The 15,813-nt window shown below is 39.7% G+C and overlaps 1 protein-coding gene across 3 annotated transcripts in view; it reads left to right on the forward strand.

Annotated features, from left to right (window-relative positions):
• Positions 1-15,813, forward strand: part of LOC5580322 — a 198,779-nt gene that overhangs the window by 154,722 nt on the left and 28,244 nt on the right. For all 3 annotated transcript variants that reach the window (XM_021846526.1, XM_021846528.1, XM_001662980.2), the window contains 2 exons: positions 1,692-1,824; positions 3,190-3,410. In XM_021846526.1, the coding sequence (XP_021702218.1) occupies positions 1,692-1,824; positions 3,190-3,410 (354 nt within the window). The remainder of the gene's footprint in view (positions 1-1,691; positions 1,825-3,189; positions 3,411-15,813) is intronic.

Here is a 15,813-nt window from a genome sequence, read left to right on the forward strand (position 1 = left end):
GATCAAAATTGATCGATTTTGTGTGCAGTACTCAAGCTTAACCATCTGCTTTTCTATCTTAGGAGGGTAGAGCATGGTTGTAGTAGTTCGTGGCTTCGTAGTTCGGAAAATGTTATTTTCGGGGAAATGAGTCTGAGCAACACTGCTTATGAGCACTTCCACAGTTATTAACTGAGATCTTTCTTTGCCAAAGTTGCCATTTTCGCATTCGTATATCGTGTGGCAGGTACGATGATACTCTATGCCCAGGGAAGTCAAGGAAATTTCCATTAGGAAAAGATCCTGGACCCACCGGGATTCGAACCCAGATACCTTCAGCATGACTTTGCTTTGTAGTCGCGGACTCTAACCACTCGGCTTAGGAAGGCCCTACCTTTCAAATAAAATTAGCATATTATACATGTACCTTCTTTTCACTTATTCAATAGATATGTGTCCCAAACCTTGACTTTTAAGGCTCCCGTAAATCAACGCGATTTTTCATCATCGGCAGCGAGAAAAAATCGTCACGATTTCGTCATTCTGTTTTGCAAGCACTACTATACCCCTTTCGGAACGAAGCAGCACAAAAGTGCTGGACATATATGTATATATATATATATTTTTTTTTGAAACGGCTCATGCAAAGATTCATCTAAAATTTATCTCCACATTCAATTCTCCTCAGTAAATGAGTAACATTATCATCAGTGATGGACAGTAGCGAACATGTCTACTGAACAGGAATAAAAACAAAAAAAAATGCTCTTGAGTATCAGAGTTCTGATTTACTCGCATCTCTCGTGTTCGCGATTAATCGAAGCTGAAGTGATTCGTGAGTCTATTGCGCATTCGAAATAAAAGCTTTTTTCCTTCCGAGATTTCTGGTTTCTAATTGTTTTGACTACTGTCCTGCCGTGAATAGCAAGTCAGTCCCATCTGTAAAAAGTAGGTATTGAGAAAATGCACTATGAAGTTTTCAAACTCGTTTTCCATGCGAATATTCAAAAAATTCCAGAGGATTGGAACAAGTTCAAATCTTAATGAAACTTTTACAATTTGCTTTTGACAATGATATCTTTCCGAGAAAAATATAAAGATTATCAAAACTCGGTTCATTTTTGTGTTACACGGTGCGGGAATCTGTAGTGTGTAGATATGTAAATATGCGATTACTTTTCATTATGGGACAATTAAACTTGCTGTTTTTTACTATTTTTTCCTTATAAATCTTGTTATCTTATTAGTGCAGCTGAAAGAGCATTGGAAGATATGTTGAAAACTGAACTCAACTCAATTTTGACGAAAATGCAGATGAGACTGACTTGTGATTCACGGCAGTGTAGATGAAAAAACAATAACGATTCAGCCCTCATACGGAAAGGGAAATTCAAACATTAAATATGAGTGCTTTTGAAATCATGCTTTGAACATTAAATTGTATTACATAGTATATCACATGAGTGGATCTGGACCGTCAGTTGTAAAAGTTACCTATAATTTATTAACGTTATAATTGCTACAATTTCGTACAATAATTATCCGCGTTTGATGTGCTCAAATTTCCAATACCCGCGCTATAAATTTTATCATATATCAATGTTTTCTTACTGCCCCTCTCAAGCATCGACGTCGACTCCCATTAGACTACCCATTACCACGTGCGCTTTTCATTAGAGTTAAAACTAATCTCGTTTCTCGTAATTTTCCAGTTTTGGGCCGCGTACGTGCCCTGTGAGGCTCAACACAAGGACGCCGTGCAGATCACGCTGGAGCAAATTGATGTAATTAAAAGACTGACGGAACGCTATTCACCACATCTAACGGCATGTGCTTCAGTTCACGGTACAGTACCATTCCCCTGACAAGTCCCCAGAGTAGATGTCCCCAAAAATTCCTCAACAGACCAACACCACCCCCCCCCCCCCCCCTCCCAACTTACTAGTTCATATTATGAAGTGCACTCGCAGCTCACGATGGACATAAATCATGTTAAATACGCGGTTGTTATGTGTGCTGTGATGCTCAGAGAATAGCAGCACGACATTTGAATAGAGTCACTAATTTCGTTCCAGTGTTGTCTAATTATCTTCCACAGAATGAACGCTGAGCAGATGCAGATGCACAGCCATCAGTACTCATTTGGAGCATTTGAAGCGCTGGTTACTAGTTTGAAGCAAAATTAAAATCGAGCGAGTCCAGAATGGCATAACTTCAATGAGAGCAATTGAATTCAAAGCATTTGCACAATATGTTAGTTAGCTCATGAAATTATTTGGAGTCCCTTGTGTGAGAAGTGTGCTTGTTTGCTCGTTCAATAATTACGTAAGGAAATCTATGACATTTGGTCAAATGTCGTTCGGTCGAATTACGTTTAGTGAAATGAGCTTTTGGACGAAAGGTCATTTGACCGAGAAGCATTTAATTGAAATAGTAAGTAATACTTATATTAGTTGTTCGGTTATCCAATCCACATGGTTTCAAAATAAATTAATTAATTACGCGTTTTAATAAATCCGCAAACAAATGAAAAAATAAGGTCGAACCTAGTACACGGCACTGGAGACGGCCTTACAATTAAGGACGAAATACGCGTATCTGTCAAAGGATACACATTCTAGTGGAATTATATGGTATAGTACTAAATTCGGGTATCATATGCTTAAAATTGATACTTTATTTTGCTGAAATAGATATATTTGTTTAACATAAGTCAAAAAAAGGATTTTTTTTAAAGTTTCAACTGGGCAACCATTAAACATTCAAAGTTTCGATTGCAACATCCTTAGCTAGGAGGTTGAGCCCCAAGTTTTCTGACGAAATGAAATATTGGAGCACCCAAATAGCTTCATTGTTTGCCAATGATATGCAGAGCACGTTTCATGACAGATCTGAGTGACGAAAAACAGCTCTTATGCCACTCTGGATCCGAACGAATCTTTTGCCTCCATGGCAATCTAAACCTCATATTTTCAGCATCAGCTAGCATTCGTTCTTTCCAGCTTCTATCTAAACCAACCTGGAAACCATGAGCATCCAACCGCCATTCCTGTGCATCCCATGGCAATATCATCCGCTTACCGCATTTTATCTTTCTGCAGATTCTAATTATCTCTTTTCTATATGTGCACCTTACATGACGTTCCCACCGTCCAATAGGGTATATTTAACCGTTCTCCAACTTTCTTTCTCTCCCTGTCGCCCATTCAGATATCGTTCAAGCGCACAAAAACCATCAAATGTGTTCACTAATTGGAGTCGAGGGCGGACACTCGCTCGGCGGTTCTTTGGGTGTCCTGCGGATTTACTATGCACTCGGGGTACGCTACATGACCCTGACGTCCACCTGTCACACACCATGGGCGGACTCGAGTAACGCCGATGGTCCCAAGTACGACATCAAGCACGGTGGCCTGACGGCTTACGGAAAGGTGAGTTTGATCCGTTGGTTTCATTTTACAAACGGGTGCTTTTGGGTTGGAAGGTACCGTCAAACGGGGGCTAATTGATCATCGGGGGCGAATTTGACCAGTTCGGAATCGAATTACAATCCCTCTCAAGGAGGCTAAAAAGTTCGTTCGTGCCACTGACACTTTTTGGTTTTTGTTCTAGATTTTGTATGTCTAATGGTAACCTTGGTTTGTTTTTTTTTTAAATAAACCTTTTGAATTGAAGACGTTTTTTAACTTATTCTAAAACTTAAAAGAAATTACTGCAAAAATTGCGTCAGTAAGGTGTGGTCTTTCGATTTCATTGCATGCACCTGTTGAGCGAGCTACGGATCAATCGTGTCCGATTCGCATTATGCGAGTGCGAAAACATATTCGTGTTCAGTTCGAATTCGAGGAACCAGCTGGTGAGCTCGTTTCATGCTTGTTATAAAACATTTTTATCGTTGCAACGACACTTTTTTGTTATTTTCAAACAAACTATGAATGGGCATTTTTAAAAATAACCTTTGAAAAGTTTGACATTATCATTGTCGACTTGGTTTTTTAATCTTCTATCAATACCTTTCCGCCACTAGACAAAAATTCAAATATAGTTTTAAGTAAGAGTCACATTTTTCCTCCATATGCATAGATCGTATCAACGACCAAAGACAACTTCCTGATCCTTTCCCTCCCTCACTAAATATCATCATTCCCATGGTGATTGTGGAGGTTCAGAGATATTCTAGATCTTCAAAAGCAACAATCATTGACCAATAACGTTCCATTCTTATCCAAACTGACCATCAAGATTTGATTGGCGCCGTTTGTTAATCAGTAATATGAGATCTGCTAAAATGTGAACTCCGGTATTAAGCGGCAAGTCTGATAAATTTGCCTCCGGTTCACGGTACCCCGAAAGAAAGCATCAAGGCGTTGCTGCATCGAAAGGTGCCTTCATCGGTCAATGGGTGCATCCAAGCGCTGGCTGTAAATTACTATGTGAAGCACGTACCAATTTATCCTTTCCCATAGTATGATTTTAGCCCTCACTTGGACGATGAACAAAAGCGGCTAACGCTAGTTCGAAATAATAGAATATAGAGTGAGATGTATACTGGTACGGTACCTAACGTCCAGTGAATAGAGATAACTTGATTTGAACGTTGTAATTTAGCTGATAAAGGAGATTTTGGTACAAGTGTAGCATTTGGAAGTTGCATGAAAATTTATTGCTGTTTTTGGAAAAGTATCGGTTCCATTTTATTCAGTACAGAATTTGATTGTAGACTAAAATGTGAGAAGGAGTGGAACAATATCTTCCGCCCAAAGTAAAGTATTTTTGACTTACTTTCAATTTCTCCATCAGAATATTTTTTTTAGCCTTCCTTGTTCTCAAGAAAAAGTCTCGATTTTCTTTAAACAAGTGGATACAGACATTTGACATATTTGTTACAATTGGCTTGAATGCCCTCAATGTTATTTTTTAAAGTTTGGGAGAAATCTTACATTTCTGCAAATATGAAGAAAAAATATCCAAACTTTTTTGCAATCTACTACAAATGACACGAAACCTTCGTTCTTTGGCGAAGAGGTCAGTGTCCTCCACTAACAAACATTTTTAACATCCCTGAGGTAACTCAGGTAAGTCAAATGAGGAAATATTATATAATATTAATGCTGCTTTGAGGAACACCAGCTTTTACAGGAAGTCTTTCAGATTCGGAGTTCTGATAATTAACCTGAAGTGTACGATTAGACACTATTCTATCAATGTATGTGGGAAAATACAAGTTTTTTTAATTTTCAAAGCCATCCTTCATGCCAAACACTGTCGAATGATTTTGCAATGTCTAAAAGAGCAAGATAAGTAGAAAAAACCTTCTGATTTGTTGGACCGAATCAAATTTGTGATACGTAAAAGTTGATGAGTGGTCTAATGTTCATGTCAGAATCCAAACTGTTTATTGACTGTGACGACGAGTACCTCTCGGCTCGTTATGGTTGTAAAATACCACAGGGCGTGCAAGGTGATCCGTCATGCGAGAAACGTCAATGAAATGTCAGCATCGATAAGTCAAAGTGAAATGTCAGCATCGATAAGATTGCGGTTTTGATAAAAGTAAGATAGAATTCTCGAAAACTTATTCAAATGAGGACTGTTCATTTTATAAAGTGGACACTTTGTTTATGCTATATCTTTTTAATTTATTGATAAAATCGTAATCGGTTTTCTGTGTATCGTTGACCTGTTATTCTAAAATGCTATGAAAATATAAAATCTTTGAAAATGCTTTTGGTTGAAGAGCTAAATAGTTTTTCCAAAAACTCTTAAAAAAAGCTGTCCGTCAAAGTTTAACATTATTTTTCGCAAAACAGAAATCCTTATATTTATGAACAAATTGTATGTTTGTATCCTTTACTATTCTACTATAGGTAAAGCTTTAAAAATATCAATTATATTCCACCATCCTATGACATTAGGTAACTTTAGTGATTTACCCATTTATGGCCAAATTTGCTGATACACGGGTAGAAATCAGACTCCAAAAACAAGATTATGACTCATGATATCATGATTCCAGCGTGTTTTCGTCTTATGAAAATACACCATGATTTGGACTCATGATAGCATGAGTCAAATTGCCGTAACGCAACACACGCGTTAGGTTTTTGTAGCTGATTGCTCGGAATCATGATTCAAATGCCAAAAATGCTGAGTCGCGCATCCGTTTATGATCGACAAAATAAAAAAAGTTAAAAACAGCACGCATTGAGATTCGAGCCAAGAACCTTCCGATTGTGAGCCACGTACTCTACCACTCAACCGCTTCGTCATCTTGAATAAAGAGTGATCGATACGAATGTGATGAAGCAAAGTGCGCCGCTTAGTGTTTTCACATTGGATGTTACGCTTATAAGGAATCATGATTATGACTCCAGGAACCATGATTTGTGATCCTGATATTATGACCTAACTAATTTATGAATTTCATGATTTGTAAATCATGATGCGGGGATCAGATTTTTATCCGTGTACACCATCCTTTCACTCCCAGCAAAAGAGAAAAGTAAAAAGCGTGTTCAAAACTAGTTTGGATTACTAAAGAAACTTATTAGTATAAACGAAAGCTAAATCGTGAGATTAAACTACAGTCTTAAGTATAAATTTTACTGTTTATGGTAGTTTTACTAAAAAGTCTCATATTTTTAAAATCATGTACGCATATTTATCGATCTACAGCAAATTGTAAACAGTTTTCTCCAAATTTTTCAATTGGTAATCTCAGAATAACATATTATGAAAATAATATGTGGAAAATAAAATCGATTTTATTACAGCAGTGTTGCCAATTTTGATGATTGTCAATGTACTTTGATAGGTCTTCTAAGAATAAAACAATTGTGTTTCTGTTGGGCTTTGAATGTGACGTGGGGACTTACTAAGTAACTCTATGAAGGCGTAAGTTATTTTTCAAAAATAATACTATATTAGGACTTCCGTCAGGACGTACTTTTACGCAAAAAATTCTACTCATATCAATTCCCATCAAATTTAAAAAAAAATCTTTAAAAATATACGGGAAAATTGATTTTATTATATCTGTAAAATTGTTGCTCCAAAAATAACTTGATTTTTTCCATCAGGCTTCTGATTGATGATGCTTTCGAAGAACAAGCCTTTTTTGAAAATAGAAAATATAAATTATCGAATTTTCCAGCCAATTTCTTACAATCATTGATTTTGATAACCTCAAAAAATCGACCGATCTAGTCGTTGTTCCATATTCGTGTGAAATTTAATTATTTTGGAGAATCTTCATTATCACAACATTGTACAATACTAGTCGAACGATGTGCAAAAAACCGATTGAAATTTCATTGATTAATAAGAAAGATACAGCATGCACAAGGTGGTGTCCACTTTATAAAATGAACAGTCCTTAGCCTCAAGTCAGAAAAGTCAAAAAACTTACTTTATCGATCCTACGTGTTTCGCAGACGAAATTCCACATGTTTTGCTCTTGCTCAACTAGATATTTCACATTTAGAACGGTTATCCCGGAATTGCAAAACGGCATAAGCAGGGATGCCAAGTCAATTTTTCAAAATTCAGGAAGATTTTGAAAATTTGTCTGGAAAAGTCAGGATCGCTTATCTCGTATATGGAACCTTACAAATTATGTACAAAACCATACAAATTCGTTTCAAATTTTATCTGGATCTTACAGATTTTTGTAAAATGGGGCATCAAAAATCTGGAATATTCCAGACAAATCTGGAAGGTTGGCAACGCTGGGCGTAAGTAAGAATTTCAACTTTCGCAACACAACCGCTACTTTCACTGCACCGTTGTATGGAGAGATAAAGTGACTTAACCACGAATCAAAATAAAACACTACTTGAGCCGATTTTAAACTGGTAGAATAACGACGAAAGTAACTGAATGAAACGGCTTATCATTTTGTAATAACTATTTTTGTGGGAAATATTAGAAATAAACAATTTTTTAACGCGAGCTGATTGTATGCAAAATTTAAGCGATGTACACGGCAAACATTGTTAAAAAGGTGATTCATTTAAAAACAGTTTTAGAAGACAGGTTGTGATTCTTCTTAATTAAATTTCTCAAAGCCGTATGAAAGCTACTTACGTCGATTTGAACAAGTAATCGAGAATTGATAGTTCCGAAAAAGAAAATCCAGCGAGAAATTGCACACTTTTAATTTATTGAATTTGTGGAAGAACTGTGAACCAAAATGTAAGGGTAAACTTATAACTAAAAACTTTGAACTTATTGCCTAATGAATATAAATGTTATTCTAGTTACAATATACGAACACAAATGTTTAAAATAAGTTAAAGTTTAAGCAATAGTACGGAGAAACTGTTAAAATTGTAAGTACAATTTTAAAGTTTAATTAATTAAAACATTAAAATTTATGCAATAAAATCATTACAGCTAAAGCTGTACGGGACTGCTAAAGGAAAACAATTGCAACATCCCTTAGAATTTCAATTTTGCGATGTTGAAATTCTAAAGGACCATTGCAATGGTGGATGCTGGGAATGATTCGCAGGTGCCACGCCATTGTGCTTTATGCACAAAGCCCGACGAACTCGATGACATGGTGGCCTGTTATGCTTGCCATAACTGGTGTCATTACTCATGCGCCCAATTCGATACCACGGTTCAATATCGAGCCTTGAAATGTGCATCTTGCGAACTTCCAAACAAACAAAAACAGCGATCAAAGTCCCTCCGGAACTGGTGCAAAGGAGGTGAATAAAACTGGTGCGAAACCCAAAGCGCCGGTAGGACTACCGCAGACCCTAGTTGTTCCGTCGCAGAAGTCAGTTGCGAATTCGTTGGCCGGCAGCCGCAAGTCGAAGAAAGTGACCGGGAAACAAAATACTACGTCAAGTGCCCGGCCCGGATGCGACTGGCGGCAGAATTGAAGGCTTTGGAAGAGCAGCAGCGGATTAAAGAAGAAGAGTTGGCGGCGGAGAAAGAGCTTCCTTGAGCGGAAGATAGAGTTGGAACGGCGGGAAAAGGAGTTTGCGATCGAAACCAAACGTATCGCCCAAGCAAAAACCGAGTTGAAGAAGAAGATATCCGACGAACTTGAGTTCCGAATGAAGCAGATGGCGATCAAGAGTCAGTCCGAGGACGAAAAGGCGAAGCTGATTCGGCAGGCTTCCGAGTACGGCAGCACCAGAGGCAGTTTGGTCGGCAGTGCTACACGATCGAATAGCAAGGTTGAGGACTGGCTGGAGAAGTCGACGCACCAGACAGTGGGACCGTTAAAACAGTTCACTTCAGCAGTCGACCCTAGCTGTGGTCAAACGCAAGTAGAGTGCAGAGCTACTTGGGCACTTCCATTATTCACTTTGGCATGAGGGGGTTTTTCTCGGCCGATTTGTCTTTAACTTTGCTATAAGAAGCACTTCAATACCACGCATATTGTGACCAAATATGAGCTCAGTAGCTTTCAAAAATCCTCACTGTCGAAGTGAATCAAAAGTGCCAAGAATAGGATCCGGCTATCGTAGAAAAAACTTTTTTTTTAACGACACTTTACACTAGGTACGAGTAAGTTGTACGGATGTTTAGAAAATAACTAAAGCAGACTTTTACTGATATCGTGAATAGGTGCTTAACTCAATGTACGTTGTATGTTTTACTACACAGCTTATTTCATAGCAGCCCCAGCTTAAGTTTTTTTCTAAGAGAATTAAAATTTTCGTTTCACCTACCGATAAAAATTTTCAATAAATATTTCGTTAAAGAAATTAATGTGCTAATTAAATTTATTGTGTCCAATAGTACAGCTAACTTACAAAATCATCTGTATAATTTATTGAAACTGTTTGAAAATGGTTCAATTTCCTGTTTCAACATGGTTTCTACAGATCGTTCAACATTTGGGTAGCGTTCAACAATTAGCGAATTACCCTACTTGTGGATTCTCTGACGATGAAAACCTGATTCGTCTTCAACGTGACGTGGATCTGAGTAAGGTTAAAAGGTGTAATACGCCCCCCCTTAAGGAAATACTGCTCTATCGCAGTAGCAAATGCATCACTTCTAAACTTTTTTATGCCAAGGTGTCGCTTACTTAGTTGGTCATGCTCTGCACGCAACTTTCTCTTTCCAGGTTGCTTCAAAAAAGCGTTTAAGATGTTTTTTTGTAAACAACCCCAATGTTTACGTTTCAAAATAACCCGGGCAATATGCCCCTCCCATAGAAAAAAGGTCCACAGCGTTGTAGAAATGTTTCCAAAGAGAATTCCACCACTTGCTAAGCTTAAAGGGGTCCAATAGCAGTCTTCTTCCGGTAAAAGTTTTTGTAATAAGTAAAATAGTAAAGGATGGGCTTCATTTACGGCCAGGCTTGCTCATCGGACGCATAATTTTACGCCAAAATCCTGATTTTTTATATTTTTAGAATCTCTATTTATTGTTTATGCTTCTCAAAGAACACATATGCACAACATCATTTTTTCGCGAATATTCAAGATATGTGATCATATTTACGTGTAAAAGAAGCCTCAATCCGGTGAAAACGAAGAGGGGCGTATTGCCCCGTTGGGGCGTATTACACCGAGTTACCCTACGTTTGGGCAGTTCATGTCAACTTTAGTGGAGCTGGCATATGAAGTAGCAGATGATTTTACCAGCAGCAAAGACATCCAGAAGCAAAAACAGAAACCCAAAGAACAAGCGTTTGTGCAGACGCACACGGAATCTACTGGGCCAGCGGGTCGCACGGCTTATATCAGTACCCCTGGCACTCGCGCTCCGAAGAAACTGTGCGCCGTTTGCACAGCGAAAGGACACCGGGTTGCGGATAGCAGTCGATTCCAGACAATGAACGTCAGTAGAAAATTGAATGTTGTGCAGCAGAGCGGGTTGTGCCAATCTTTTTTAAACTTTCACTGAAAATGGCCGTGCAAAACGGCGAAGGAATGTGGCGTCAACGATTGTCGTCTGTAACATCATTCACTGTTGCATTATCCAGCTTCGGCAACCCATGCTGTGGTGTCAACAAGGCATCTGAGCGAGTCAACCACAAGTGAGAGGCCTTTCTTCAGAATAGTTCCTATTGGCATGGATTGCGAGGTGAATGGCTACACGTTCGTGAACGAAGGGCAGAAGATTACGCTATTGGTAGACACGGTGGCGGATCAACTTGGAGTCGAGGGGCCAACGGAACCTTTGAACTTGCAATGGACCGGAAACATCAAGCGTAGTTAGCCAAATTCAGTACGTATCACTGCTGCGATTTCCGGAATACGTTCATCGAAACAGTATCAACTGACTAACGCTCGTACAGTCGGTGGATTGCTGCTTCAATCCCAGACGGTGAACTACATAGAAATGTGCAATCGTTATCCGCATTTACGTGGTCTGCTGATACGCAGTTATGAGAACGTCTCTCCAAAACTCTTGATCGGTCTTGACAACTTGAAGCTCACCGTACTACTGATAATCTGAGAAGGAAGGTGGACGGAGCCGATCGCCGCCAAGAGTCACATCGGATCTAGCATCTATAAATGCGCGGCAACAACAGCAACGACGGTAGTGTGTGGGCTTCATTTTGAAGGATGGACCAATCAGGAGCAAGACCTCAATAAATTGGTTCGCGACAACATTACGCTGAACAACGCCGGTGTAACGTATTCCAATACGCCCTTAGAGTCCGAGGAGGATAAACGGACGAGAATGTTGCTGGAGTCAACTACCAAAAGCATCGGTGGGGCCTTCGAAACGGGACTTTTGTGGAAGAAGGACCATCCACGGTTCCCGAGCAGCTACGGAATGGCCTACAAACGGATGTGTGCCATGGAGAGACGACTGAAGAAGGATTCGACACTCGTGTTAGGCAGCAAGTTCGAGAATACGAGGTGAAGCAGTACGCGCACAAAGCAACGCCGCATGAACTTTCCACCACTAGTTCGGACCAGTGCTGTTACTTGCCGTTGGGGATCATCCTGAACCCAAAGATGCCGAACAAGCTGAGGATGATCTAGAACGCAGCGGCAACAGTTCACGGGGTCTCTCTGAATACTGCTCTGCTGAATGGGCCAGACTTCCTAACCTCATTACCGGTAGTCATAGAACTTTCGATTGTACCGCTACGCCCTGACCGGAAACATCAAAGAAATGTTTCACTGGTTGTTTAGATCGTCAGTTCCAGCGATTTCCTGTTCAAGGATCATCCACATGAGGAGCCAGTAATATACGTCATGGACGTAGCCATCTTTGGCTCGGCCTGTTCACCGAGCAGTGCGCAGTATATTAAAAACCTGAATGGCAGAGAACTCGAAGCAGAGTATCCACGAGCAGCAGCAGCCATCTTTCATCACCACTACGTGGACGATTACCTGGATAGCTTCGGACCAGTTGAGGAAACAGTGAAGATCGGACACCAAGTGAAGAATATCCACGCCGAGGGTGGGTTCGAGAACCGCAATTTCTTGTCCAACGACCTAATGATTGCAGCACGAGTTGGCGACGAATCATCAGAAGCGGAGATGCGTATCCACGTAGAGAAGAACGAGCGGATCGAGTCCGTACTGGGCATGCAGTGGATCCCAAGCAGCGACACCTCCACATTCACCGTTTTCCTACGAGACCTTCAGCACGTCCTGAATAGGTCGCATGTTTCCACGAAACGAGACGTCTTACGCACTATAATGAGTTTCTTCGACCCGCTGGGACTGATCTCGTTCTACCTGGTTCACGGGCGCATTGTGATGCAAGAAATTCGGACGATTGGTATTGGTTGGGACGACTCGATCAACGAGAAGATCTGCATGCAGTGGAAGAAGTGGATCGATCTTATCCCAGAGTTGAGCAATCTCCACATTTCGCGTTGCTACATCCGTGGAGCTACATAGCGCAATTATTCCGAGTTGCAGGTCCACGTGTTCGTCGATGCAAGCCAGGTCGACAAAGGCCTAACGACATCAAACACACTGCACAAGCTATGGCCGTTACCGATGACTCCGGAGTGATGCGTAAACGAAGTCGTTTAGGAAACGCCGATAGGTATCCAATCCATAACAAGTATCCGGTAATTCATCCTCGCGAATACCCCATCACAGTTCTTTTCGTCGACTACTTCCATCGTAGGTTCCACCATCACAACCGCGAGACGATTGTAAACGAGATACGGCAACACTTTGAGATCCCAAGGCTGCGGTCAGTGGTGTTCAGGGATCTCTTTTGAGTTTGATCAAATCATTGATTCAATTGTTCAGTTAATCGAAATCAGAGAGATACATTTTCTGTTGGTTTTCTGAATTCGAATTACTAGTGGCTTCATATGTATGGGTGTTTGCATTTGAATTGAAACAGTTTGAACGGTGAACTGAAAATAAGAAATATTGGAGATTCTGCCTAGGGAATTCCGGGTACAAAAACGTTCATCTGCCTTGTTCAAGCAATCTTCCTTCACAGGACAGACGTCCTTAGCATGAAAAGAACATCCACAAATCATGCATTTAGCGTCAATGCGGCAATGTTTGGTATCATGACTCCACTTTTGGCTCCGACGGCATTGAGTAGGGCTCTGGAAATTTCCCTTAGGTATCTAGAAATGTCACATGGACATTGAACAAAAGTTTTGCTTTTTCTATAGCTTTAATAGTTAGATCACTTTTGTGAGTTACCATGCGTCCACATCATTTACATTTCCGTGAACACTGTGGGTATTGCATTGTGGCAATAACCGTCTATCTAGGAGGGCAACTTTAATTTTTTCTCATACATAGCTGGATCAGTCTAATCGAAAACCTCATCCTGCATCATAGTGCATGCTAGAGCATTCCAGCTACTGTGGTAGCTTTGTTCTCCAACAATCACTGACCATGCTAGTGCTGGGGGCTTCGGGGAGCAAACGTGAGTAATGTTGCTCTGATCTCAGATACATTACAAGATTGAACGCATTGCACTGAATGAAGGATCTATCTGCCTACATTTGTTTGCATAAGGGTAGAAGCTCTGGTGCTGGTCATAGTAGCGATTTTTTGCTAATATAATATATATATATATATATATATATATATATATATATATATATATATATATATATATATATATATATATATATATATATATATATATATATATATATATATATATATATATATATATATATATATATATATATATATATATATATATGACGAACACTAGTTCAAGGATCAAATCAATATGAATAATCATGCTTTTAGTGAACTACATTCACATGATAAAGCTTTAGCATCTTGAAAAATGCTTTAGAACACTAGATTCTTTGCATCGTATGTGTTCTGGGTGAGTTCAAAGTGTATTTGGATTGTCCAAAACCGGCCGCTGCCCCTAACCCAGGCCTGTGAAAGCTCGGACATGTGGTGGACGCAATCTATCTCATCGGTTGAACAAACGGACCGTGAACAAGTGAACGTCTGGCGTGGTCAACACGCTTGGTTATTGTTCGTTGAATCGTGAGTTTTTTCGTTAGGTTTTCCAAGCATAGGCAAGAGGTACGTGCATTCGTTGCCTACATCACTACATGTGTAAATCTAGTATCCGAACATGTCGGATTCAGCAACTCATAGTGAACAGCAAACGCAAACGCTTCCCATGGTTGACAGATGGCATTTTGGTATGGAGATGGCGTTTCTTCGGATGAAACAAAGAGTAGCCATTACCTGATACGGATAAAATATAGTGATGAGAACGATTTTTTTCTACAGTAAATGGGATGTTTTCAAATAGAATTGCACCAGGTCGCGCGTTACCATGAGCACTGATTGACAAAGCTGTGGTTGACTTGCAGCTTTATACAGTGTCGGACAAAACTTCTCGAAAGTCAATAGGTCGAGCGTAGAGAAACCCATATTTTGAAGCACTCTAGTGTCTGTACATTATATCTACCCGTTTGGAACCATTGGAATCGTTGACTTGAAATCACAATAGAAAAATGCTAAAAATATAGCAATAAAGCGAATGTAAAAACATTGTTCAAGGTGGTCTTTAAGTTTTGTCAGTCACTGCATGTATGGAATCTGACCCATATGTCGGAATGTAATGGAATAAACTCAATATAAATTGACACTTGGCCCGGTCGACCGGATTGCATTCCTGCAACAATGGTGCAATCGTGCTGAATCCGGTGAGACTCGTTGTGGTATCCGCAAAAATAAAAACTGACGATGGAGTGCGGTACATAAACAACGATTTTAATCTGGGATACCACTCGCTGAGCGCCATCGGAATCGCATTGGATATTTTTGCTCCGTTTGAGTCGAGACCAACGCTCTCCTGTGAATTTCTGTATTAGCTGCCGGTCATCCGGGCGAGAACTTCAGCCTTCATCATTTTGCACGGGAGCCAACGCAATGTGTGGTGGATTGAAGTGGTGTTTTGTGGTTGAAAAAAAGGATACAGTGAAGGATTCCATCTAACTGGTGTCCTGACATCGTGTTCCATGAAAGTATAATGCTGACGAGCAAAATGTCATTCGTGGGCAACGTTTGGATTGACGATGAGACGTGTTGTTTTTGTGAAAATGTTTTTTTTTTAGATTGCTGGGCTGGGTCATATTTTTGTGGTTTGGCGGATATGAAGTTCAATTCAAATATATTTTTGATGCATGAAAGTTTGGATCTTCCTGCCATTTTGAGTAAGCTCTTTTGATACTGTATCACACAAACTCTGTAAAAATACGACTGCTATGTGCAACTCCATAACAAAAATCTTAACCCTCGTAGATCATGATTCCCTGAAGTATCATGATAGACGCAAGACCAATCCAGGTTCTTTATGGTTCAAACCTGAATAATTAAATTTAATGTAAAATAAAGAAATTTGTTATTCTAGGCAATGGAGGAGATATGAATTATATTTTAG

This window comes from Aedes aegypti, chromosome 2, assembly GCF_002204515.2.
Source record: "Aedes aegypti strain LVP_AGWG chromosome 2, AaegL5.0 Primary Assembly, whole genome shotgun sequence".
Lineage (NCBI taxonomy): Eukaryota > Metazoa > Arthropoda > Insecta > Diptera > Culicidae > Aedes > Aedes aegypti.